At 31.9% G+C, this 27,938-nt stretch overlaps 1 protein-coding gene across 1 annotated transcript; it reads left to right on the top strand.

The window, feature by feature from the left end:
* Nucleotides 1-5: 5 nt before the first annotated feature.
* Nucleotides 6-27,101, top strand: LOC134686324 (pyrokinin-1 receptor-like). The gene is made up of 5 exons (XM_063545996.1): nucleotides 6-198; nucleotides 695-1,111; nucleotides 21,703-22,230; nucleotides 23,191-23,319; nucleotides 26,637-27,101. Exons 2-5 carry the CDS (start codon nucleotides 844-846, stop codon nucleotides 27,035-27,037), a joined length of 1,326 nt encoding a protein of 441 aa, XP_063402066.1. The 5' UTR covers nucleotides 6-198; nucleotides 695-843; the 3' UTR covers nucleotides 27,038-27,101.
* Nucleotides 27,102-27,938: the final 837 nt, after the last annotated feature.

Genomic DNA, 27,938 nt, shown 5'->3' with positions numbered 1-27,938 from the left:
AAGGACGACTACAGGAACTGCCATTAATATCAGGAAATATTGTTCCGAAAGTAAAGGAATTGCACGAACATTTGTTAATTGGAACCATTGTGTAACTTGCTATCTAAATCTGATACGCGAGCATGCAACATCTGGTCTGTTAAATTTGCTTTAATATAATGTTTAGGTTTCTTAAAGCAGACTACTATGTTGGTATCGGTAAGTTTCTTATAATACTTTAATTTTTAGAATTGGGTTTTTAAATCCTTTTTGCTGTCATATTTAAAGAAAAAGATTGTTAAATGCGAGTTAATAGTTAAATTGTGCTTATTGCAAAAGCAAGCTTGTGATACATGCATCAAGAATAAATGTACAAAAACCTTTAAGACATCTCTTACAATCATTGCTATGGATTTCGAAAACAATACATTGTTTATCTTAAAAATGTTATTAGTATTCCACTATCAAGCATCATGTCAACCGCGCATCTTAATTAAATATTGTCAATGTTTTGTTTTTCTTAAAAGTTTAATTGAATAGTCTGTCAATTAGCATATATATAACATTTCCAATTGACTTTCCGCGCTTTTTAATTTTCAGCATAGTCACTAAACTTGATACTTAATTTTGTACAGCAATGTATTGGCGTTAAAACGGTTTCATACAATATTTACTATCGATCTGTGGCTTCACTTTTAACTTCTTGCTCTTTTAGATACTCATGAAGTGTTTTCAAGACGTCATTCTTCTTTAATGATGATGGATTACCAAAAGATTTGACGTGAAGCAGCAATTTGATACGAAAGGACATTTTTGAAAATTGATCTTTGATATTTGGAAATATTTTAGTGAATAAAAGTGGTAATGGCCGAAAATAGAAGTTTCAATATTTCTATGGATCAGAGTGCAAATATTTCAATTGACGATTTATTGTTACTTAATTTTGGACCTCGGCGACATGACTTACCTGTTGAAGTTACGTTGTTGATAGTTTATTCTTTGATCTTCATATCAGGAATTGTGGGTAACATTTGTACCTGTATTGTAATCGTGAAAAATAATTACATGCAGACGACAACAAATTACTACCTCTTCAGTCTTGCTATATCAGATGTTTTAACGCTTATATTTGGTGAGTATAAATTAAGTTGCGTTTGTTAATCAGTTCTCTGTTCCAGTGACCAATAATACAGATTAGTTTTGAGCGTGTTTTTATACATTATAATATTTGTTGTCCAGAATGAAAAGTAAAAAAAAAACGTTTAAAGGTATTGTATTCTCCAAAGTAAATTTTAGCATTTCTATATCCATTGAGTTCTATTATAAAACGCTTTAAAGATCAGGACGAAGACCGCCATTCTATGAATAAATTGCACGCTAAAAGTATTATCGTTTATATAAAATCCAGTATATAATAAAATTATTATCAAAATAGATAATATTAATTTTATGATACATATTTTTTACAAAGAAACTTGTACATATAAAAATGGGTGGCAAGTTATACAAGAATATTGTGAGCGTGGGTTCGTGTTGTTTATTCTTTAGTTTTTATGGTGAGTCATGTGTACTATTGTTTGTCTGTTTGTATTTTTCATTTCAAGCCATGGCGTTGTCAGTTTATTTTCGATTTATAAGTTTGGCTGTCCCTCTGGTATCTTTATTTCTCATTTTTAAGATATTGTTCTCTCTATGCGGAAACTAAGATTAGCATTTACATCCGCACTTGTTTAACATGTACTATAAGAACTGGACATAGGGATGTTTTCAGAGTTATTGGGAACAATCACTGTCACTGAAAGGTGGTAATTCAAAACCAATAATGCTTTACAAAGCATAGTGAAACCGTATTAAGATTTTATTTTAAATTCAATTGAATCAAATTAAACACGATCTTTCCTGACAGCTAACTATCAAATTAAGTTTAGATTAGACCCAAAAAACCTTCGATAATGCGATTAATTACATACAGAGCTTGGATTTCCAAATAACAAATTATGTTATAAGGTTTCCGAAATATCATGTTGTCCTTCAAGTATCCTTCAAGTAAGAGTTTTGAAGGACCGAAAATTATACAATAAAAAAACATTTGATTTTAACACTTAGGTTAATGATTGATAACTGTTGCAGTGGACAGATTCTGTAAACATTGTAACTGTTATATTTGTCATTGCTGGTCAAATTTTCTATGATCTCACTAGTCCAGTTAACTATGTTCCGACACAAATAGTTTTTTTTTATTCATATAGACTTTTTTTTTTAATTAACGGTATATTCCCCTTGTAAAATAGAACATATTCGCAAGCATTTGGTGAAGAAAAAGTTTCAATGTCTTTTATAACATGCTGTTTGTTAAGTTTATTTATTTCTTTAAATACTTCTTTTCAGTGAGTTCTCCAAAATGTTTAATATTTCTTCAGAAACAGCTGCATTATGTTTTTGCTGTTGAAAATGGTTGAAGATTATTGATAATTAATTTACTTGTCTTCAAATATTACTATTGTTGTGTTGTACACATTAGGTAATTGTTACAACAAATGCACAATTTAAATGTACGAATATCTCACCGGTTTTTTGTTTATGTATTTGACGTAATGCACGGCATATTGGCAAATGGTTGAAATGTATTTTAAACTAATTTCTTTACAAATTTGATTTCAATTGTCATTTACATCTCAATCAAACAGATTCATTCCTCGAACTATAATATGATTAAAACAATCATGCAAGTTCTAAACAAAAAAACTGTTCACGTTTTTGTGCTTTTGATGTTATTTTTTCCGGATGTAAGGAATGCCAAATTTTATTACCTTAGGTGTATTTGGTACAACTTTGGTCCTCTATGCTCTTTAATTTTGTACTTGTTTTAATTTCCAATTATTTTGATCTGAGGGTCACTGGTGGGTATTTTTAAAAAGTATCAAATCATAAGCCTGGTACTTTTACTAACTCCTAAAGATATGCATTTTATATTCATAATTCAGAAGATTAAGTTTCAGTCTAATTTCATCAACAGGTCATGTATTATGTTAATGTTTGATGTTTATCATCTATAGCCCATAAAAAAACAGATATACCTAGAATTGTTTTAAATATAACATAAAATGATTCAATCACGTACAATGAACTTCAACAAAAGAACAATGAAAATCGTTCACAATGTCAAAAGGAGGGATAAACATTGCAATCATTCTATACCCATATTTGAAGTTCACCTATTAGTTATTGCATCTCTGACACTGACCTACGTCAAAAACAGAACGTCAACCAGTGAATCATGAAAATGAAGCAAAGACGAACAAGTACACCAACCATTTATTGCTTACAGCAAATATAGTATACTACTTAATAAAATATCTAAAAACAAAGGTCCCGAACTGCAAGATAATTTAAAAAGGAAAGTCCAAATAAGGGACAAATTTAAAAGTTATCACTCATCGTACAAATAACTGTCATATTCCTCACCTGGTACATACATTTTCAGCAGAAAGGGATGGACTGAACCATTTGTTATTTGTATTTACTATGTTAACATTTAATTGCATGAGAGTTATTTCTTGTTCCGCTATATTGACGGAATTTGGTTAACAACCAACAAAGAAATAAAAGGTTTAATTGAAAATAATTGGGATCCAGCATACAAAAACCGGAACATATGTCTTGATATTCAACACAACTTACTAAAAAAAATACGCAAATCCATTAAACAATTACACCAATAACAAAATTTCATTTGTAGTTTATAGTAAATTAGAATAAGACCCCAGCTAAAACTTTTTCGTAGGGAAATCAAATTGACAAAGACTCCAATGGTTATGTAATTATAGTTAAGATGTTTGTGAAAAAGACCTGTATTGTCCGACTCTTTTATCTTCTGTGACATAAAGCTTAAAATATTAAATCGTTAACAGCGTATCTTCTTCCATGTTATCATTCGTATGTCTATCTGTTGATTTTATTTCGAATAAACTGTCGACATTCATAGGAGAACAAATTGTACGCATGTCCTTGTCGAGGTCTTCTTATTTTCATATGAGTCTAAGATTGTTCCAACACTTATAAAAAAGTGTATACTAGCAAAATTATTTACTCAGAAATTTTGAATTTGGATAGATTCATACTTTTCATTCAATCAACAATCTACACTTTTCTTCTTGGCTTCCATTATTTTTTCCCCAGAACAAGATATTATAAAAACCACTGATATGTCTTCTTCGGTTTCATTTGTAGACTTATGTCTCGAGTTTGACATATAAGGTCATCACATTTTAAGAATCTATTATAAACAAGACGATCTTTGTTTTAACATTATGAATTCCCCCACCTCAGTAGCAATATAGCAACTTATCTACACTTGAGATATACATTGCTAAACTCAATCGGTATTCAAGATAATGCACATATTACTTAGACATTTTAAAACGTCATCCGTGTCGTAGCAGAAAATGTTCGAACCTGGATTATTTAAAAAACCTCTCGTCCTTTCGAGTTATGCCAATTACGTACGTAAAAAGGAATTACGAAAATACCAAAATGTTGGATTTTTGTTCGCCTGTACCACACTGTGAATGCGTCAATTTGGGGGTTTTGGCATTAACCTGTCGAGAGTTATGCCCGTTAATTACCTTTATTTTTGGGTTTGTAAGGTTTCTGAATGATTATAAAATTATCATTTTACAAATTTGTTTGAACTTAGTTTAAACAATAATTATTCAGAAGAATCAACATTAAACGATTTTATACAAATGAAATAATATAAAGGATTCAGAAACAAGCAATTTGGTTTTACAAATCTCCTTGAAGCTCTTGTTTGAACTTAGAACAAAGATCATACACTAAAGGTCAAATTCAATTTTGATGTTAATGACATTTACTGTTCAAGAGTTTTGCGCTAAGGATTGCTCACACATTGATATTTTTTTTGGCTTCTGTATGAAGTTTAAAGTATCACTTGACCAATTCTTTGAAAATGTGAACACAATCAATGTTATGGATCATAATATAAAAGTCAAGTTCGATTTTGTCATTATATCATTTACTTCGTTATATACAGATCGTATGGGTTTCAAAGAGACAAGGCAATAGGTACGTTTGACAATCGTTTAAGTTTATAACTCAATTTAATGAAAAAATCTAAAACAAGATGTATTCATTATGAATTTTGGTTTTGTTTTCCTGTACAACATTAATTTTAGTATATATGCTAGTTTTTTTTACTTACACTGAGTATGGATTTGCATCGAGGGTATTATAGTTACCGTGTTTGTAACAAGACCTGGATTGTCCGACACTTTAACTTCTGAAATATAAAGCTGAAGTATATAAAATAGTTCACAACGTATTTGCCACCATATAAGCCTGGCCATAATTCTGCGTCATTCATTGATTCTATTTCGAACGAATTGTCGGCATTCTAATGAGAATGAACGCTGCGCCTCTCTTTGCCGGGCTCTTCTTATTTTTACATGAGTCGGAGTTTGTTCAAACACTTGTCAAAAACTAGAAAATCAAAGAAGCCAGAACATTTCATTTTACAATCAGATACGTTATTGATGTTCTCTCTTTAACAATCCAAACATTTCTAATTTGGTTCCATCTTAAAATTTCCCCAGAACTGAAACATTAAGCACAACACAGACACGACTTCCTGTCTATTTTTATAGATTTGTTTCTCGAGTATGACATAAGCAGTCGTCCCATCTCCTGAATCTATGAGAAACGAGATGATTTCAATTCTTTTCAGCAGTATATCAATTTACAAACACATAATATATACATTGGCCAACTAAATCAGATATTCAAGAACTTTCAGCTGCTACTCAGACTCCATTAGTGTCTGAGCAGAAAGTTGACAAATCAGGAATATGTCGTCCTTCTCTAAAGGTCACCATAAAGAACCAAGACCTTGTTGACAAATACTCTATAACAACTTTTTTGTGTAGTCCATTCATAGTAATATTACTTTCACTTTCGCTAATTATGCATGCCAATATTTGGTTATTGAGCTATTTTTTTTTGTGTATTCTTGTCTTTAGTTTTGCATTTGTGCTTTGTCTAGAGAGTGCCTTTATGCCATTTTGATATTCTTTGTTGACATAATTGTTTTTTTTTTATATTAATTTAGATCATAACAGAATGTTGACTACTGTGCTTTTGATGATACTGTTACCTATTATGTCAGTTTGTTTTGCTGACAAACTGTTGATAATATGATTCCATTCTGTACGATTCTCATACAAATGAGAGATTTAACTAGCTAGAAAAACCAGGTTTGAATTATTTTCTACATATGGAAATGTCTTTATCTAATGTATATCAAACCAGCTATGACCTTTGTTTTCTATTAGTTTAATGTGTTGCCATTTGCCATTTGATAACAGAAATTACTTTTTCAATTTTCCTTTGTAGATCGTAATTTTTGTTATTTTTAATTTTCACACTGTTTTGGAGGAAATACATCAGGAACCAAGGAATATGTCCATAACAGATTTTTAACCTGATATCAACTTCTAAATATAGAAATGTTGTTCGCACATATTATTTTGGATTAAGCCTTTGTTCTCATAAATGACAAAATTTGGAAATGCGGTTATTTGAAGATTAACGCATCTGGCATACGAAATGATTAGTCTGATATCTTTGATAATTTTCAAAATTTCTACGTCGCGGTGAATAATAATGAACGCTGTGTCCTCGAGGGAATAACCATGTCTTTAGTTAACTGGTTGACATATCATATTAATATTTTTATGTTTTGTAAATAAACTAACTTTCTATCACCTATGAACAGAATTGCTTAGCCCTTTCGACACAAATTTTGGGGTTAAAGCTCTACAACTCCGTATTTAATTTGGCCTTCCAATGTATAATTTCAGTACCTTTCATGAGTCGTATGCTTACGAAACGCGCGTCTAGCGTAGAACATTATGAATTATGTATTAATATGAAATGCAAGCACTAAAACAAATAGATAAGACAAAATTCTTAATATTAGGGACAGACAAATGGCTTCTAAATGTGGTTCTTTGATTAATTAGTTATCAAAGGTATCAGAATTATAATTTAAGAAAAATTACAACATTATTGATATTCATGTCAATACCCACTTGTTGAGTACGAAACGTCCACCAGCAATGGCAACGACCCAGTAGTGTAAATAGGTACCAGGATTAAAATTTATTTAAACTATTTAAATTTTTCAAATTCAAAGAGACAAAAAGTTGTCTTACCAAACTTTCTTTAACACAACGTTATTGACGATGAAATACAAATTTAATTCTTAATGTTGCAGACTTATATCATCAAAGAGTTATGCCCTTACGTACATTAAAAAGTGTTATAAAAATACTAAAATGGAACTTGAACACAATAATATGAACCATGAAATACAATATCAATTTGTAGTATTGGTATGTTTCGTTCAAAAATAATGCTTGTAAATTTCCATTAGTCTTAGTTTTCTTAGGTTTCAGAAAAGTACAACTGTACCAAATCTTTTGAACTTAGAACACATGATCATACAATAAAGGTCAAGCACGATTTTGATAGTAATAACATTTACCGTTCAAAAGTTTTGTGCTAAGGATTGCTCAAACAATGATACTTCTTTGGTTCTGAATGATAATTAAAGTACCACTTGACAAAATCTTTTTGAAATGTGAACACAACGTCATGGATACTAAAGTATATTTAGGTCAAATTCGACTTTGCTGACTTTGACGTTTAGCATTTTATTCGCTGAAACACATATTGTTTGGGTTTCCAAGTGACAATGCATGCAGTGCGCTAAATATATTTTTGTTATGATTTGAACACAATGTTATGAAACAAACAATACAGAACACATTCAATATGCATTTTACTTGACATTTAGCAATACTTCATTTTCGTGTACACCATCTACTTTTAGTATATATGATATGTTTTAATTCTTAACCACTATAAGTATCAGCACCACAATGTTCAATCTGTAAATTTTCATAAGCATATTTGTTTTCCTTGCCGGGATTTTTTTCATTATTGATACTGAGTATTAATTCGCATATAAGGTGCAGGACAAAGAGAGACGATCACCATATGGACAAATCCGACTCGCTCCTTTTTGAGTTAAAACAATTCCCTCGGTTTTTGTTTGTTACTTTGATATATATCTTTTGAATTGATTTATGAGATAAAACATCTGTTGCCTTAAGATATTGTAAATGCTGGTAACTTCTCACAGTAGGTCGTAGAATATTCTGGAAATTTATATTTTTCGTTCATTATTTTGTACATTAATCAGGCTGTACGTTTTTTCGTTAGAATTGTCATTGTCATTATTTTGGGCCATTTGTTGATGACTATGCGGGATTGGTTTTACTCGTGTTTAAAGTGAGTACGGTGAACTATAACTGTTAATATCTATGTAATTTGGTCTCTTGTGGAAAGCCGTCTGATTGGCAATTGAGTCATATCTTCTTATTTTTGTATAAACAGTGTAGGCGGATGACATTATTTACCATAGTAGCAGTGTATGTAAAGTGCGGATCCTAAAATATCATTTTTACTGTATATGCCATTAATGTCTAATGTAGAATGATAAATAAACAGACGAACTTTTTTTAATTTTTGAAGAAAAGGAAGAAAATGAGTTAAACTGTATATGTTCAGAAATACATAATACTAATAAAACAAAGTAAGAGATGAAGCGGGGTTTTATCGCGCCTAAAGCCATCCAGCTGTGAAATATATACCAAAATAGGTGAATATTTATGACTTTTCACGAACAGATCGTGCAGGTGCTTTATAACTAACAGGTGAGGTGTTGTTGCAGTAACAAATATTCATTTTAATACAATTAATAAAGTTGTATAACGTAGAATATGTTTTGTCATTCAGTTTCTTCATATTTAACTAGAGCGAATCATTAGTATATGCGGTGCATTTTCACTGTATAATTTTTTTTTGTTATCTTTCACAGCTCATTTCTTTAAGCATGTAGAGCAAGACTTTAGTTGACTTGCTTGCTTTTCTTTTATTGGATAATCATTATGATAACACCCAATGTAATTCAAATATTAAAAATACAGGTTAAACTATGCTTATTCATATTGTTTAAAAATGTCAATCTTATTTACAAAGTTTGTATAAACAATTAAACAAACAAAGCAAGCAAGCCAACCAAAGTTTTGCTTTACATGCATTAGGATATTAGCTATGAAGCCTTAATTTAGTCGACTTGCTCAAACAATAGATAAAGTAAGAGAAAGATTTGATAAAATTTAACTTACGGAGAAAAGTTTGGTTTTAAAACACTCTAATATATTCAATAGAAATAACATTTATTTCAAAGGTATTCCATTTAGTTTCTTATGAAGCGTATAGGGATCGTTATCCTTACTTTTTTATCCATTTTCATGACACTTCACCACTAATTACGTACATCTTGATATAGATTGAACCTTTGTTTTCCCGTTTAAAGGTTTTACACTGGAGCCCTTTATAACTTGCTGTTCGGTGTGAGCCAAGACTCCATGTTGAAGACCGTATTTTGACGTATAATGGTCTACTTTTATAAATTGTGACTCGGATGGAGAGTTGTCTCATTGTCACATACGACATCTATATATGGCTCAAAAACGAAACGAGATGGGATAAAAAAAATCCACGCTACCTTTTTAATATATTCATAATGGGCTTAATATGAGTCAGAATAGAGTAAAATAGTGGGTCGCATTTGGGTATAAGCGTGACGCCGGATTGCCGATTTTTTACAAGCGTGACAGGTGAAAGACAAATGATTGTATCGTGAAAAACGAGAAATGAAGTCTAGCGGGACACGGATAATTACAAAAAATGAGAACTGCATAGTATAAGCGGGATACGGGAATCTGACGAAACAATAAGCGGAATACGGGAATCTGCCAAAACAGTAAGCGGGATCCGGGATCAGAACCCCCAATGAGACCCCCAGAATAAGATATTTTTGTAGATTAGTCCTATTGTTACAGTCATGCCTTCAATAACAAATGTATCCTATGCATGCATTTTTTATATTTTTGGTCCCTTTTTCAATTTTGTGTCCAAATTTACAGACAAAAGTCCTTTAATATAGATATTTGGGATTCGTTTACATGCTGAATCTAACCGTGTATCTTGTTTGGGGAAATTTTGCCTAGTTGCTGAAATAGCCCACAAAGAGTTCCAAAGGTTATAAAATCAACAAAAATGAATTGTAGCATGCATTTCGTGTAGAATAACCCAAATGTGTATGGTTTTACCTCTGCGGTAGTATCCATTCGCGGATCTAGAATTTTTCATTTTGAGAATCGCTTTTGTTACAAGTTTGAAAAGCTATATATTTGATGAAGAATGAATGAGGAGTTTGTATTTCAATTTGAAAATACATGTTTCATAAATCCTAAAGTCATCAACTAAGTTTTTTCGTTTGTTGCAAGTGCATTTATCACATAATTCTACAATAAAAATTCCTCGCATCTTTGAAAATTCTACATTAATAATGACTGCACTAACAGTGATAATTCATCGCATCTATAGTTAAAATGGATCGCTTTCAATAATCGATATGCTATATTATGATGCTTTTATAACACTTATTTGAACTTTAATGCTAAGTTTGTATATTATAAAGACATATCACAATGAAAATATGTTAAAACTTATCTTCAAATCACTAAACTTGATATTTTCAAAACATAAACAAATACAGTTTTCCCATGATCCTTTATTCTACAATAGACATACCCGCATATAACAGTAAAAATGAACTAGCTGGATTCGCACTTTATATACACTGAGTAGTGTTAAGTTATTCAAAGTCAATTTACAAAGTTGATGTGTTTAAATAACTATGATGTGTAAAGTTTTGATAAATCTATGACCACATTGATGTAAGAATACCCGTTTAAAACCAAATAATTAAGAATAGTAATGTTTATGCAATACAAATGTCACTTAATGCAATGAAATCAAATTCAAACTTTTGTATTTAACATGTTATTTAATCGAAATATAGACTTTTCATTCGTTATATTAAAATTTTTACTATAAAAACAATTTAAGTTAACATTTTAAGAATTTATTTGTAAACACTGTTTGCCATAATTGTCAACTAGAAATCCGTAGATTTACTCGACAAATTTTGCTATCGAAATGGCCAATATATATATAGAAGATATCATAACTTGTCATTTTTACTTGAAACTAAATAAAAGTAATTTATCACGCAAAATACATCCTGTAATGTTTTCTTTGGAGTGAAGTTTTTTGTCACTATCATCAGTGTAATATCAGTGATGGACACGTTACATTTAATGTCTCCGGAAATGCTGTAATGCCATTAGTCATGATATAACTAAATATTTATTTATCAGTATTGTAAGTTTTGCTATCAATTTGTTCTTGATCTAAAAAGTAAATGTGGATAGAAAAGGATTGCAGCCTTTCATATTTTATGATTTTTTTTTTTTTTTATTAAATAGTAATCAAAGGTACAAAGATTATAATTTAGTACGCCAGACGCGCAGTTCTACATAAGACTCATCAGTGACGTTCATATTAAAATTTTTATAAAGCCAAACAATAACAAAGTTGAAGAGCATTGAGGATCCAAAATTCCAAAAAGTTCTGCCAAATACGGCGAAGGTAATCTTTGCCTTGGATAAGAAAATCCTTAGTTTTTCGAAAAATTCAAAGTTTTGTGAACAGGAAATTTATAAAAATGACCACATTATTGATATTCATGTCAACACCGAAATGTTGACTACTGGGCTGGTGACACCCTCGGGGTCGAAACATCGACTCAGTGTTGTAAATAGTTATCAAATAAGGGATGGATGTTTTAATATTAATTTGTTTACACATTAGTAAAGTGTCATTTGGTGAAGTAATGTCCGGTTTTCAAAAGTTGTCGAGTAAAATCTGCACATGCTCGTTTTGACTCATTTGTACGGTTAGTGTTACTTGTAACTTTTGCATGAATTCAACATGGAACAAAACCCATTTATCCTGTTGTGATTGAGATTTGAGAAAAAAAATCAAACCGTTGACTTTATATAAAGATACGAAGATGTGGTAATAGAGCCAATGACAACGCTCCAGTCAAGCAATAATTTATAAAAGTAAACCATTATATGTTAAAGTATAGGCTTCAACACGGTGCCTTGACTCATACCGAACAACAAGCTTTAAAAGGCCCAAAACATTGACTAGTGTAAAACCATTTTAACCCTCAAATGGACTACGAGATGTTTGTTAAATTCTATGAAGTTGGTCAAATATATCCTTGTCACCATCTTACGGTCTTTATATATCTCAACTTGTACGATTCGCTCATGTATGTAACAATGTTTTAGATTTTAACGAGAAAAAGTATCGCACCAGGGTTTTCGATATCACAAACTTGTCAAATCATTTACTAATTTTTTTTTCATCGGTATAAGGACATCATTCGTAAATATAGCTCAACATGCAGACTTCTTATGCGTTTAGTAATTCACATCAAATATTTTATGGAAATTTTCTTTACAAAGCACAACAATGTCAGTATTCACCTCTGAAGCTAACAAAACCTTAAAATAGACTTATTAAGAAAGGATAAAGTTACGATACTGTTGTCAGGTGATTAAAGATTGCATAATTTGGAGTTAATATTGATTCACTCATAGGGTCTTTGCATCAGAACTAAAAACATTAAAAAAAACCAGTTGTTGGCATGACACGGGTTATGTTCTTCTCATATATGTTATGATATTAAACCCCTAACGGGAAGAATTGTGCCTGATATTTATATGATGAAGACATAAACTTTCAATCAGTCTAATTGAAGTCTGGAGCTGGCATGTCAGTTAACTGTTAATATTTTGTTGTTATTTATGTATTATTGTCATTTTGTTTATTTTCTTTGGTTACATCTTCTGATATCAGACTCGGACTTCTCTTTAACTGAATTTTAATGTACGTATTGTTATACTTTTACTTTTCTGCATTGGCTAGGGGTATAGGGGAAGGGTTGAGATCTCATAAACATGTTGAACCCCGACGCATTTTTGCGCCTGTCCCAAGTCAAGAGACTCTGGCCTTTGTTAGTCTTGAATTATTTTTAATTTTAGTTTCTTATGGCGTTCATTATCACTGAACTAGTATAAATACTTGTTTAGGGGCTAGCAGATGGACGCTTCCGAGTGCGGGAATTTCTCGCTGCATTGAAGATCTCTTGGTGACCTTCTGTTGTTGTCTGCTCTTTGGTCGGGTTGTTGTCTCTTTGACACATTCCCCATTTCCATTCTCAAGTTTATTATTGGTAACAGTTCAATCATACTGATGTTATCTAACTAGATGAAAACACCCACGAAAGGAGCATAAGAGAGATATTGTTTGTTCTTGTACTATTCACTAACTATAACTATTACTTGTAACGATGGGTTAAAACACTGGTATAGATTTTTTTTTAGTTTTTCTCTGCTGATACCTGAAATATTTTAAGAAAACTCTACAATGTCTTGTAAATTATTGATGTTGAAATAATTGAAGAGTATCTCATCAAAATATATTAAGAATTATTACGGTTTCATAACTTTGAATAAGCATTTGCGATCATAGTTACTTTACAGAAGATCAAGACGAACTTGCATTGTCTCTTGATTTATTTAACATCTTGATTCATTATGATATCAATGATTGTTTTATTTTTATTTTGAAAATTTCTGAAGGAAAATACGCTATTTAAATTGAATTTATTTGAAACTTAACGCAATTGTCTGTCTTCTAGTAAATTCGATTGAACAATCTCTCTATTTATTCAATTTTAACACTTCAACTGGTAATACAATTAGACGTAAATTGTTACCGGTTCTCATTGTGTCTTTCCTATATCCTCCTGTTTGAATTGATAACTAATTGGAATAAATTTGATACAACGAATAAAACAGTATTCCTATAGATGTGACAAGGGTAAAATACTTGGATAAATTGACATTTATTTTAGGATACTAAATTTCATTAATCAGTCAATATTAAATTCAATTTCAAACGAACTTTTCTTGTATTCATTTAAAGGTCAATGTCCAAGGTATCTTCATGTATGTTTATCGTTTTGCATTCATCAATTTAAACAAAAAGTAGGTGTTCATGTAGAGATTTGCAAGTGCAGCTTCATTATAGTAAGATACGTAAATCTTTTATGCCCGCGTCACACTGTCCCGATTTTTACGCCGATTGCAAAACGATAATGGAAATTTTCAAAATCGGGACTGATCGTATCCAAATCGGGCTATTCGTAGTGCCATCGTTAACCATCGTAGAACCATCGGCCACTTTTTCTAGCCTTCGGAGACAATTTCTGGAACGGTTCTAAATTTTTTAACATGTTAAAAAATCCCCGAAGGTGCGTCCGATGTTGAGGGTTCGTATTGAGTACGTATCACCATCCTCACCATCGTAATGTCACCGGGAATGCATCTTTGAACATCGTATTGCATTCGTGTTTCCATCGTTACCATCGGGTAGTTTTGAAATTACGATGTCTACACGAATGAATCACGAAGCTACCCGAAGGTCTTAAGATGGCAACACGACTTCGTGAAGACCTCGTAATCCCGTCGTGTTGCCATCGAATAAAAGTACGAAGGCGACAAGATGGAACTACGACGGCAATACATTCAGCTAAATGGAAGTTTTCGCGCTAAAATGTATTTAAAGTGCAATGTGCGATATGCACTGGTCAGTCTAATACGACAGTTAAGAAAGACGTTCACAAAACATGGAGCTCATATCATATGATTCTATGAGAACAAGAAGAGCAGCTATTACACGCTCAGGATTTACTTTTATAAGTAAAATATTATTTTTGTCAATTTTTTCATATCAACATAATAAAAATTATAAACGCGCCTCGTACACCAACACTGCAGGTACATGCATATAGGGAAACCAACTTTTTCTTCATTATTCTGATTTTTTATGTATCATCTGAGTTGTTGTCTCACGAATGTTTACTTCATAACCATTTTGTTTTCTATATGTCATATTTTGCCGCATTTGTTGCTTTCCCCACATCCTTCCTTTTGTCTATATTAATATGATATTCTCCTTGAAAGAGCTCTTTGAATAAAAGTGATCAACGAACCTTTAAGATGGATCAGTAAACATGGGCATAATTATGGGTGATTATTTAGACTAGTGCACACATTTTACAGTTAAAACAAGGCAATGCCGAGCGTGGCATCCCCTCGTATGTAACATATTGGGGACAACTATGGACACTATATTTGTATATGACACATGCAGAAAATGATAAATTGAATATGCATATTCGATACATAAACTATTTTTTTAGAAATCAACCAAAACATTCAGTAGCTGGAAACCCTTTAATATTGTCTTTAGAACCAGCAGGTAAAAAAACAATTTCCTGTGTATTATGCTATTTCAATGAGAGAAAAAAACATGTCCATCTTCATGACCTTGACCTTTGGACTTGAACGTAAAAAATGTCAGATAATTACAAGGAAGAACAATATACCAAATGTGGTTTAAATCTTTTGAAGCATATTGGTTTTAGAGTGTCCACAAGGATGATATTGCCTTGTATTACAACTGCCACTGTGATCTTGACCTTGAATTTTAAAGTCGATAGCGCTTAGGTTATTCTTAACAAGTAACACCATACCGAGTTTTGAGCATTTTGGTTCTAGAGTGTTCATAACAATTTTATCTACACGCAACTTGCATGTAGTAGGCGAGGGGATACTAAACTAAGTTTTATAAGAATTAGACGAACAGGTCGATTTCCCGCCATGCATGTCAGACTTGTACAGAAACGATATGTTCTCGAAATTCTGTTCGTATCATAAAAAAGTTCAAAACAGGTAGAACGCATTTTAGATCGTTTGTATACTTGTATTATATTGCATATAATTTAAATGCATCGTAAGCTGTACATGACGTCTTTTAGACATCGTATGGCCCTTGCGCCATCATCGTAATCCATCGTGTAGCCTTCGTAATCCATCGTGTAGCCTGCGTGATCCATCGTGTAGGCTTCGGCTGAGATAGGAAGCTTAAATACCAGTCTTTGGTTAACCTTCGTTTGTCCATCTTACCCTTCCGGAGCACCTGAGATCACCCCTAGTTTTTGGTGGGGTTAGTGTTGTTTATTCTTTAGTTTTCTATGTTGTGTCATGTGTACTATTGTTTTTCTGTTTGTCTTTTTCATTTTTAGCCATGGCGTTGTCAGTTTGTTTTAGATTTATGAGTTTGACTGTCCCTTTGGTATCTTTCGTCCCTCTTCTTTTACTATCGTATATAATTTCGGCACCATCGTATAGACTTCGTTATTCATCGTACTTGCTTCGGTCACTCTTTGGTATTTTAAAGAGATCGGGACCAACTTCGTGCGAACTTACAATTTTCGCATTCGGGTGTCCATCGTATATAAAAATCGGGACAGTGTGACGCGGGCATAAATAACAAGTATCACGATGCTGCCACACCACAATCAATTATTAAAGTTGTGGCATTTTCTATAGCAAATATTGTTCAGTGTTATAAATATGTTTAAAAACTTTGCATGTATATAATTTACTACCAGTGAGTACATGACAACATTCCTGTGTACCAGTCTTTTTCCCTTTCGGATCAAACAAAAAAGTCGAATATTTACATTATCTACTTCTTCTTCAAGCACGCGGAATTTAAAAACAATCACTTGTCTGTCCAAAGTCAGTATATTGTGTCCAGGGAGGGTGACATGTCTTCCTGCGTTTTTTTTTTGTGAACTTGCACGTTATAAAAACCGACTTAAAATTTTGGTCTTTTTAAAACACATTTTATTACGGACATCAGGCTTTAAATTATTTGGGAATAACCGAGTTCAAAATCAACATCCTCTCATTTTCAAGAACTATTTAACTTAATATCACAAGGCGTTACAATTCAACAATGGGCATCGTTAGCTTACTCAAAGAGTTCTTCTTCTTAATAATGATATATTTTGGTTTTCTGATCATTCCTAAACGTGTTTTAAACATTAAAATGATGATTATCTGGCTTGTTATTTACTGGACATATACTACAAGGTACCCGTGTTGAATAGAAATAAATTTCTGTATGAACTTAATTGGATGTAACACGTCTTCTGATTGGCTGACGTTATTTGTTTATCAGCCCATAGACATAATTCAATCATGTGACCGTGACGTCTGCAACGTTTTTCATGGTTTCTACGATTTAAAACGGAATTTAGAATTAAATTATAAGAAATGACTGTAATATTTTTTTCTGTCTGTTCGAAATAACATAAAAATATGTGGTGCATACTGTTAAATAACCCTCTTCGCGCGTTATTCAGTGTGCACCAAATTGTTTATGTTATTTCTTCATAGACAGAAAAAATATTACAGTCATTCCTTAAACAAATTGAATCTGATAATAACAATCCAAAACTACAAAGAACCTGAAAGTTGCCACTCTTTTTTATATGTTCTACTGCAATGATATAATGCACACACAAGTAGGCATTCTCTAGAATTGAAGCTTAAGAAGAAAACAGTTACAGTAAATGTAATTTTAAACTAAAACCAAACAAACAAGATTCCAATCAAAGATATTTCTGTCAAAAACTTTTATTTGTAATGACATTTGTTGAGAGGTATCGATTGTGATGAGTTTCAGAAAATAAAAATACTCTTTCGCCGTTATAAAGTATAAGAGCTAGTGAGTGTATCGGTGAACACTTTACGATACTCTTATGTTTGATGATTACTAGTTTGGTAAATTGATAGTTAATGTAGTACAAAATATTTAAACCTGCAAACCTTTTACGTTATTTTATTTAAATTGTGTTGATCTCATATAGTCGTTCTTACGTAATATCTCCCCAGGCTGTGGTTTATCAACTGTTATACAATAATAAAACAAATGTTGAACTATTTATTACCCTGTAATAGTTTACAAGTCAATATCCAGACAGGATTTAATTTCCCCAAGATTGATAAACCAGGACAAGAAATGAGCAATTACATACTTGTGATATTTCCTTGCATCAACACATCTTGGTGGAATCGATTTGACAATGTTGTCAAAAACCGAACTTATGTAAGGTTGGATACAGTAATGTTAGCAAAATATAAAATTACTTTAATTAAACATGGTTATGAACTATCTTTAAAGGTTGTTTATAATTATGTTTGATGATACTTTGTAAAGTCAAATTGATATAGCTATAATCTTTACCGCAATTAATAATAAAAAAATCCTCATGGAACTGTATAGACGTTTTCAGTAGGTACAAATATCTGACAAGTTATAAAAGAAGAAATACAAAATAATATATTACAGTTTTATACCCTAAGTCATATATTGTACTGCTCTTATTTGGCACAACTTATTGGACTTTTGGTTTTCAGTTGATTGCTGCTTTGTAACTTAGCTTGCCTTTCTACTTTTTTTTATTCTAACGCTTATGATGTTGTATGCACGAAACGATAAGAAAAAATGACTTTTAAAAAAATCAGCCAGCTAGTCAGAAGTTATGCACCGACGTAAATATCATTAAAGTATCATTAATTCTAAAATGTATAAAAAAAATCCCAAAACCTAGGTATTTGTAAACCCTGAGGAGAAGATTTTTATAGCAAGAATTGGCACCAATTTTTGAATTCAAATTTGTTATAAAAGAGGGACGAAAGATACCAAAGGGACAGTCAAACTCGTAAATCTAAAACAAACTGACAACGCCATGGCTAAAAATGAAAAAGACAAACAGAAAAACAATAGTACACATGACACAACATAGAAAACTAAAGAATAAACAACACGAACCCCACCAAAAACTAGGGGTGATCTCAGGTGCTCCGGAAGGGTAAGCAGATCCTGCTCCACATGCGGCACCTGTCGTGTTGCTTATGTGATTACAAATCCGGTAAATAGTCTAATTCGGTAGGTCAAATTCATGAAAGGGAAGGGATTGTAGTTACGACGTAAGGAACATATCCGATATCATTTGTTGAACGGTTATTCCATAACGGTCAACCAACTCGTGATGGCGTCCGTAAAATTTACGAAGGGATGATTTCAACTTCACTATTTGGAACTCTTGGTTTAATAGCTTCCTTGTGAGCAGTAACCCTCTATCAAGAAAATCATGATAGGAAATGCAAGCACGGGAATATCGTATCAATTGGGAGATATATACCCCGTATGCAGGTGCTGCTGGAATGTTGCTACTTAGAAATGGAAAGTTCACAATTGGAAAGCTGAAATCATCTCTTTTGTCGTAAAGTTTTGTCTTCAACCGACCCTCATTGTCAATTTCTAGATGTAAGTCAAGATATGAAGCCGACTTAACTGTATCTGTAGTATCCTTTATCTCCAATTCGATGGGATAGATGCGATCCACATAGTCACCAAATTTTGAATTGTTTAGTGAAAGAACGTCATCTATATAGCGGAAAGTAGAGTTAAAGGATATTGCTAACTTCTTATCTTTCTTCCTAAGAAGTTCCTGCATGAGGTCAGCCTGATAATAATAAAGAAACAAGTCAGCAAGTAGAGGGGCACAGTTTGTTCCCATTGGGATGCCGATAGTCTGTTGAAAAACACGTCCTCCGAACGTAACAAATATGTTGTCAATCAAGAAATCAAGCATCTTGATAATATCGGTTTCAGAGAATTTTTTGTTTGAATCAGAATGATTCTTTACAAAGTATGATTTATCCCTCCCTAAGACAAGATACTTGTATCAACGTTGGCCATTCTTTTTTATGAAGCAAAGTAATACCAACTCTTTTAAAATGTGTCCTTCTGTTTTGATACTTGTACTATTGAACTTTGTGTAAACGTCTAGTGTAGTTAATTGTAGGCCTTGTTTCAATTTGTTCTGTTCAATTGCCAATCGAGTCTGACCAATGGTCACTAATGCGTTACAAATGGCAATATCATTACCAATAAAATGTCAAAATGCAACTACAAGAAACATACGTCTTTCAACAATTTGGTCATTTTGTCGTTAATTGCTGTCTCATTAACGTTGATACCTCATATTTGTGGTTTTATTCATATTTAGCAAAATCGAAGCTCAATAATGACACGATTCCGGCAGGAAACATCGACAAGTCTTTGCATAATTTTATAGAATCAAACCTTGGCCGGAGCAATACCGGCATACTTTATTGGAATCTCCCGACGCATTCAGTTTTGTTTGACTTTCTGTGCTACCTTAACTTCATTTTATGAAACTAATTTTCTCCCTGTTGCTGGAGATTTTATTCCCCGAGGGTATAACCAGCCTAGTGATCAGGACTTTTGTATTGACTTAATTTATCATTGATATGGTCATAATCATAAATTAACTGTTTACACAACTTTGAATTTTTGAAATACTAAGGCTTTTCTACTTCAGGAATATACAACCTTAACTGTAGATAACAAAATAATAAGGTATTTGTTAAAACTGCTCTTGAACTTCGTACTTTATTTGGCCGTTCAACTTCTTTCAATTTCAGCGTCACTGATGAGTCTTTTAAAAAAACCGCACACGTCCTGCGCAAGTACAAAATTTCAATCCTGGTATCTCTGATGAGTTTATTTATATGATCTTCAAATTATCTCAGAAGTTAACACGGCTAAACATTTAAAAATGCCTGTACCAAGTCAGGAATATTACAGTTCTTGTCCATTCGTTTTTGATGTGTTTTGTCGTTTGATTTTGCCATGTGATAATGGACTTTCCGATTAGATTTTCCTCTGAATTTAGTATTTTTGTGATTTTACTTTTTATATTAAAATGCTTGGTCATTTTATTTCTATAGGCATGTTTTTGCAGAAACTATTAAATTAATGTTAACACATTTTTTATTCAAAGAAATACAATGTTCAGTATCTAATAAATGAAAGGTCTAAAAAAGAGTTCAAATTCTATGTTTACTTCAAATTGAAACTGAAGGTAGCTAATGCTCATTTAAGGAGACAAATCAAGGTAAGAAACAAAAACCAAAAAAAACCCTGAGGGAATCAAATGTTCTCCAAAGGTGCAGGACCTGTTAAGCCCTAATTTAACAATAGCTTTGACGATTATTCTGTTATCTAAAGATCTTTGATTGTGAAACAAACGACTAATAAGTTGAGACACATACATAATTTTTATATCAGTCAACCAAAATTAAAAAGAAACCAAATGGTTTAAATTTCATAAGATAGTATAAAGAGACAAATCAAGGCAACAACAATAAAACAAAAACTGAGGAATTCGAATGAATTTCACATGGTGCAAGACAGGTTACGTATTAACTAAACAATTTGGAATAGGACACAATCGGACAATTTCCAGATAAAACGACTGATATGGTATCGTTAGAATTAAGACTGCGAAATATGTTGTTATTGGTTTCGGACACAGACATATCGTTTCAGTCAACCAATGTGTAAGGGTGACTGTAAAAGTTATTACTTAATATATGTAAAAAATAATAATAATTATAATTACAATTAGTTAATTTGTTGTCAATTTTTGATGACTTGTTTCAGATTAACGCTAAGCTTTCTCAGACTGTTGAACGATTTAAAACTTGGCATAGTGTATAACAATTAAATAATGATGAGACCGTAACACTTTGTTGACCTCGATATGCCTTGTGTTGTATGTGTCCTTGGGTTGATGTAGCATCAATGTACAGCTGTAATCTGCATTTTATTCACACTGGATTCTATTTTATTTCTTTTTTACAGGGTTGCCACAGGAAGCTTATGCTGTAGTAGAATCATATCCATGGAGATTTGGAGAGCCGTTTTGTCTTTTTAAAAGCTGTTTGTTTGAGATGACGGCATATGCTTCAGTCTTAACAATAACTGCTTTTACTGTTGAGAGATATATCGCTATTTGTTATCCATTGAAAGCCCAGAAAATTGCCAGCCTCTCCAGAACAATTAAAATTGTAATAACAATATGGATCTTCGCATTTTTCTGTGCGCTGCCTTATCCGATACATACACGAGCATTTTATTATCTTCCTGACTATAATGGACATCCGGTTTTGGATTCGTTGCAATGTAACATTCCACATCAGTGGGTGCCAAGGATGAAAATTGTTTTCCAGTTATCGACCATATTATTCTTTGCCCTTCCAATGTCAATGATTACAGTATTGTATATAATGATAGCTCTTGCCTTGAGAAAGACAACTTTGAATCGATCAGGATCGGATGATGCTAAGGGAAGCCAACTTGCATCTATAAATGCTGTGTTAAGAATGTTAGGTAATACGCTTAAATATAAAAGTGTCGTCTTGTAACAAGTATTGTTTTGCACCACGATGTGAAGCCTTGTAGTTTTTTTTTTTATATCATCACGCCATCTTGAAATTTACGCTTAACACTTTTCAGTTCTGATTGGTTGTCTTATGACTTGTCCCGGATTGGAGAAAATATAAAATACGGAAGATAAGACATTAAATACTTATGGGTATTCAGGAACAGTCCAAAAGTTTTCGCTTAATATTGACGAAATTAATGATACTGCGAACCACTCCATACCTTTTTATTAGGGAATACTTATTGATATTTTAAACTCTTACGAATAAAAAAATTGGCGGATTAAGTTTTTCATCAAATTCTAGAACAAGTATCATTATCACTGAACTAGTATATATTTGTTTAGGGGCCAGCTGAAGGACGCCTCCGGGTGCGGGAATTTCTCGTTACATTGAAGACCTGTTGGTGACCTTCTGCTGTTGTTTTTTTATTTGGTCGGGTTGTTGTCTCTTTGACACATTCCCCATTTCCATTCTCAATTTTATCTACATCAAATATGACTCAAATATAAATTATACAACATAGTATGTAGTATCCCTTGCAATTATGACATTCGGTTCATCTAGAACTGAACAACATGTGTAGTCATTTATATGGGTTTCAAATATAAAAAGAGAGAGACGCCTCTCCCAAAAAGCCAACACAACACAAAAAAAAAACAATAATAAGAATTAGATAGTATTTAATAAAAAAAAATCAGGAAACTGAATCAAATACAAAAATCCTGGAAACAAATGAAATCAATACTGAAAAAATTTCCTCTGCAATCAATGGCGAATAAAATTTACGGAATAAGATAAGAGGGAAACAGACATAATGAAATAACTATATAAAAAAATGGTAATTGTCATATTTAGAGATACATACCACATCTCCTGAATATTGTGTATTTATTTAACATTACAGTTGCAGTTGTTGTAGCATTCTTTGTTTGTTGGGCACCATTCCATGCACAGCGACTAATGACAGTGTATGTAACAGACTGGAGCAGTCCAATAAACCAGACAATACAACGTTACCTCTTCTATATATCAGGTAAGTTCATGTAACCATTATAAATCTTGCCTTATTCATCTTCCTTTTTTATGCAATCCGATGGTAGGCTCGTAGCCCGATCCACAAAACTTTTGAATGTAAAATGGGTGCCTTGGTGGCTTGTGGTATAAGTAATTCAACTACTGTATTACTGGCCTATAATAACCGATGTTAGGAGTTCAAACCTTGCACATGGCAGGTTCTTTTGACGCCAATATTTATTGACAAAGATTACAAGTTTTATTGGCAGATGTTGGTTGTTCTCTTATTCTTATCTCCTTAAAAATAAGAAATGGTCTCCACGAAATAGAAAATATTGATGAAAGTGAAATCAGTTGTTATTAAACAAGCTATGAAACGAATATATGGGTTCAATTACAAGCAAAACTGTTAGGAGTAATAGTACGAATTACTAATTGAAAAATGCGGGATTTTATAATTGAATATTGAAATAATACACCTTTTCTTAGTAACGTTTTTATGTTACAAAATTTTAAACGATTTGTCTTAAACTATATCATGATGACATAATGAGCAAAGATAGGCATGGTTATTGGCTACCACTGAAGTATGATTAAGTATTACCGGTTCAGACAATAAATAGTAACAGGAAATAAATATTGAATGAAAAATGACAAATTTGCCCATATGGAACTAAATTTGTTTTATTTAGGCATTGCCTTTATATAATTTGTTTCAATTTCTTGAACGTTCATCCCGACATGTTGAAGATTCAAACTTGAAATAAACCCTATTTAGACGATGAGTACTATATCTGCAATTTAGGCATACACATTTCAAAATACTTTCTTTAATTTACATAATTTTTGGATGAAAAAAGGAAAAACAATTACAAAAATAAATGAGCCTTCATTTTATTGTTATTTATTTCTATTTCTATTGTGATTCCAAAGTTTTATTGAAGAAGTGTCATGGAGGTGTTAACGAAGTAGTCAATCTTGAGTTGTCATTGTCTTATTGTATTTTTTACAACGTTTTGTATTTCAAATAATAATTCCGTCTTCCATATTGCGCAATTACAAATTTCAATCCTGGTATTTATGACAAGCTTATTTTCATAACATTGCCAGATTTTTTTCTAAATGTTTTTATCTTTTGTCATTTCAATATTTATATTTGTTTTTATAGAGATTTACTTTTTATTTCAATGTTGACGGCACAACTTTTTTTGGAATTTTTGGTCCTCAATGCACTTCAATATTTTATTTAGTTGGCTTTACAACTATTTTGATCTGAGCGTCACTAATGAGTTTTATTTAGGCGAAATGCGCGTTTGTCATATCTTATTTTAATCCTGGTACCTTTGAGAACTTTTGACAGCCAAGTAGTCAGCATTTTGGTGTTGAAATGGATATCAATCATATGGTCATTTTTATAAAGTTACTGTTTGCAAAAGTACGAATTGCTAGAGATACTCAGGATTTCCTTATCCAAGGCATAGATACCTTTAGCCGTATTTGGTACAACTTTTTTGAATTTTGGGTCATCAATGCACTTCAACTTTGTACTTGTTAGGCTTTCAAACTTTTTTTAATGTGAGCGTCACTGATGAGTCTTATGTAGACGAAACGCGCGTCTGGTGTATCAAATTATAAGCCTGGTATTGACTGCTGTAACCAAATTTTTTGACGTTTTTGTCCGTTATGACTGTTAGTTAGAGGTTAAGTCAGCTATGAAACAAATTTTAATCCAACATACTCCAAGTCAAAAATATGACAGTTGTTTTCCATTTGTAAGATGTGTTTGAACCATTGTTTTTGTCATTTTATGAAGGACTTTCAATTTTACTGCAGTTAGGTATTTTTGTTGTTTCATTTTTCCCTGTTTCCGACATTGTGTATTATACAAGTGAATAATACAGATTTTCTGGAGCTACTAATGTTTTGCCCGAGATTAAAGTTAATGAAAGACACCAGTCTTAAACGTTTGAGAACATCAAAACTTACATTTGATAACGAATAGTCACATAGTTTCAAGTAAACTCTGCTTGAGGAGATAGCAACCTTAGTTTAAAAACGTTTACAATAAGGAAACAAATTGTGTCACTGATTATCATCGATAGACAATACATTAACCTTGTATACTTCATAAAAAGAAATAATAGACTTTATTAGAAATACAGTTGCATAGATATATTTATTCATAAGATGATGAAGCGGCTCTACATTCGTCATAGGCGAACTTTTCTCTACAACTGATGTCTGCTCTTATCATTTAAAGAACAATATTTCAAAACAAAAGTAAACAAATGTTGCGACAAGTTGTTATAAATATTGAATTACTTTTAGGAATTTTTGTTTGTTTGTTATAACTATTGTGTTACGTTTAGGCATTTCCAGAAGTATTTGACTTTACTATCTTATTTCAACAACAAATTTTAAACATCCATCTCTATCGTGATTGCATACTTTTATTAATCAAGTGTCATGAAGGTCAATCAATCTTGAGTTGTCATTGTCTAAATGTATTTTTTTTCACAAAATTGTGTATGTCAAATTATTATTCCGTTCATTAGTCTTGCATAACATTGTCAGATTTATTTCTAAACGTTTTCTCAAGAATACATATTACGTAATTAATTTGAATCAACCATCCAGTCAATCTTTTGGCATTTCAATATTTATTATACTTTGTCTCCAAGCAGTGACTTTTTTATAGCCAGTTATGTTACTAGTGTTTTGGAATTAATAATAACCTTGTATGGACAATTTTTGTTTGGGTAGCATCTAATTGTATTCGCATATTAAGACATGTAAAGATAACTCATTCATTTCATTTTAGACGTTTTACCAAAATGAAATAGAACTATCTGTTTTTTAACAGCCTGTAACACCGATTGTTTGATTGAAAAACTCCTTGTTTAATATTTGAAGTGTAAAAATAATCAGGAAAATATTTTCTTTACAATAAAATTGTAATTAATAACTTTAAAAGAAAATTCTATATATAAAAACTCCGTTTAAAAGCTTTAAATCTGCAAATTATGATACTATATAATTTAATTTCAGCTTTGATCAATTCCGGTCCACTTGAGTAACTTGGTTTCTTGTTCTTTTGCAATTGGCCTATATTTTACTCGACCGACATATTTATTTTCTTGTATTTGTAGGTGTACTATTCTTTGTTGGGTAAACAGTGAATCCTATGTGTACTTGTATTTGTAGGTGTACTATTCTTTGTTTGGTCAACAGTGAATCCTATGTGTACTTGTATTTGTAGATGTACTGTTCGTTGTTGAGTCAACAGTAAATCCCATGGTGTACTTGATTGACATATTTATTTTCATGTATTTGTAGGTGTTCTATTCTTTGTTGGGTCAACAGTGAATCCTATGCTGTACAATGTGATGTCAGTTCGTTATAGGCAGGCTTTTAGAGAAACCTTATGTTGCTGTCTGAATGGCGGTAGTAGAAACAATAGAGCTGCATACTCTTATAATTATATTAAACCAACAAAAAGACGACTCAGTAAAGACGTAGTAATGTGCTGTCGGAATGGCATTAATAAACGATCGTTTGACGAGGAAGATGCTAACTACACATCACCTATTGGAAACGGAAATTTCAAGAAGACGGTGTGTCCATCATGTGACAGGGGCAATGGTAACCATTTTGGTATAAATGATGTACCAGTTATTCAGAAGTGTTATCCACCAGCAGAACTTATAAGTTCGAAATGTGCTGACACAAACATTTGATTATGTTTAATTCGATGGTTATTTGAAGTTATCACAAATTCATGGTTACCGGTGTAGTGTCAAAAAGGTGTATTATATGTATATAAAATGGTTCTGAAAAAGATATGTTTTTATATTTTTGTTGAAATAAATATATGATGATATATGTTAAAAAGGAGAAGACTTGAAGTTAAAAGTCGTGTTCACTCATAGTAAATCATTGGTTGTAGGCAGTAACCTTTAGTTTCACCTCAACTCATTTCAATGACATTTATTGGAAAATCATGTTTATAATGATGAACTTGAGGATATAAAAGCTTTTTGAAGTAACAACAGTTAGAAATAGCTATAATGGTGCTCTTGTAATTGTAGATTATGGTTTTTAGGCAAGCAAATCTGCAATTTTCATGTGAGAAACGATTATTACTAATATGTATTTTTGATTACCCTATAATACCAATAATATAAACCTCGAAGAGAACTATTAACATACCAATAACCCATTAAATATTTAAATTAAACTGACATTTCTAAAAATATTTTGAAATACCTGTAAATAAATGAATGTACTCGTCAACAATAGAGTTTCTAAACTAGAAGATCCTGATTCTCCTAAAAATACCGGTATGACATACTTATATTCTTACGTGATATCAAAATATCAAATCTTACATCTGTATTCCGAGAAATCTTCATTTCAGTATTATAAGAAGCAGAAAGGAGTAAATCGATATTTACAGTATTTTTGTTTTGTTCTGAAGATAACTTGCTCTTAAAAGTCGTATCATATTTGCTCTAAGGGTGACAGATATTAAGATAATATTGTTAACTATTTTTGTATCGCTATCATAGTGTTTCAAGATAATAAGCAATGAACACTACAATTTGAAACAAATATCGTCTATAAAGGGAAATAACATAA

Source organism: Mytilus trossulus, chromosome 10 (genome assembly GCF_036588685.1).
Source record: "Mytilus trossulus isolate FHL-02 chromosome 10, PNRI_Mtr1.1.1.hap1, whole genome shotgun sequence".
Taxonomy (NCBI): Eukaryota; Metazoa; Mollusca; class Bivalvia; order Mytilida; family Mytilidae; genus Mytilus; species Mytilus trossulus.
The sequence above is the reverse complement of the archived record's forward strand: the minus strand, read 5'-3'. Positions and strand labels throughout refer to the sequence as shown.

Bases quoted from the DNA above. Each gene is read 5' to 3' on its own strand.
- LOC134686324 (XM_063545996.1), top strand. From the start codon at position 844: ATGGCCGAAAATAGAAGTTTCAATATTTCTATGGATCAGAGTGCAAAT. The intron at 22,231-23,190 runs GTAATACGCTTA...TTAACATTACAG, and splicing joins TGCTGTGTTAAGAATGTTAG to TTGCAGTTGTTGTAGCATTC. The intron at 23,320-26,636 runs GTAAGTTCATGT...ATGTATTTGTAG, and splicing joins TTACCTCTTCTATATATCAG to GTGTTCTATTCTTTGTTGGG.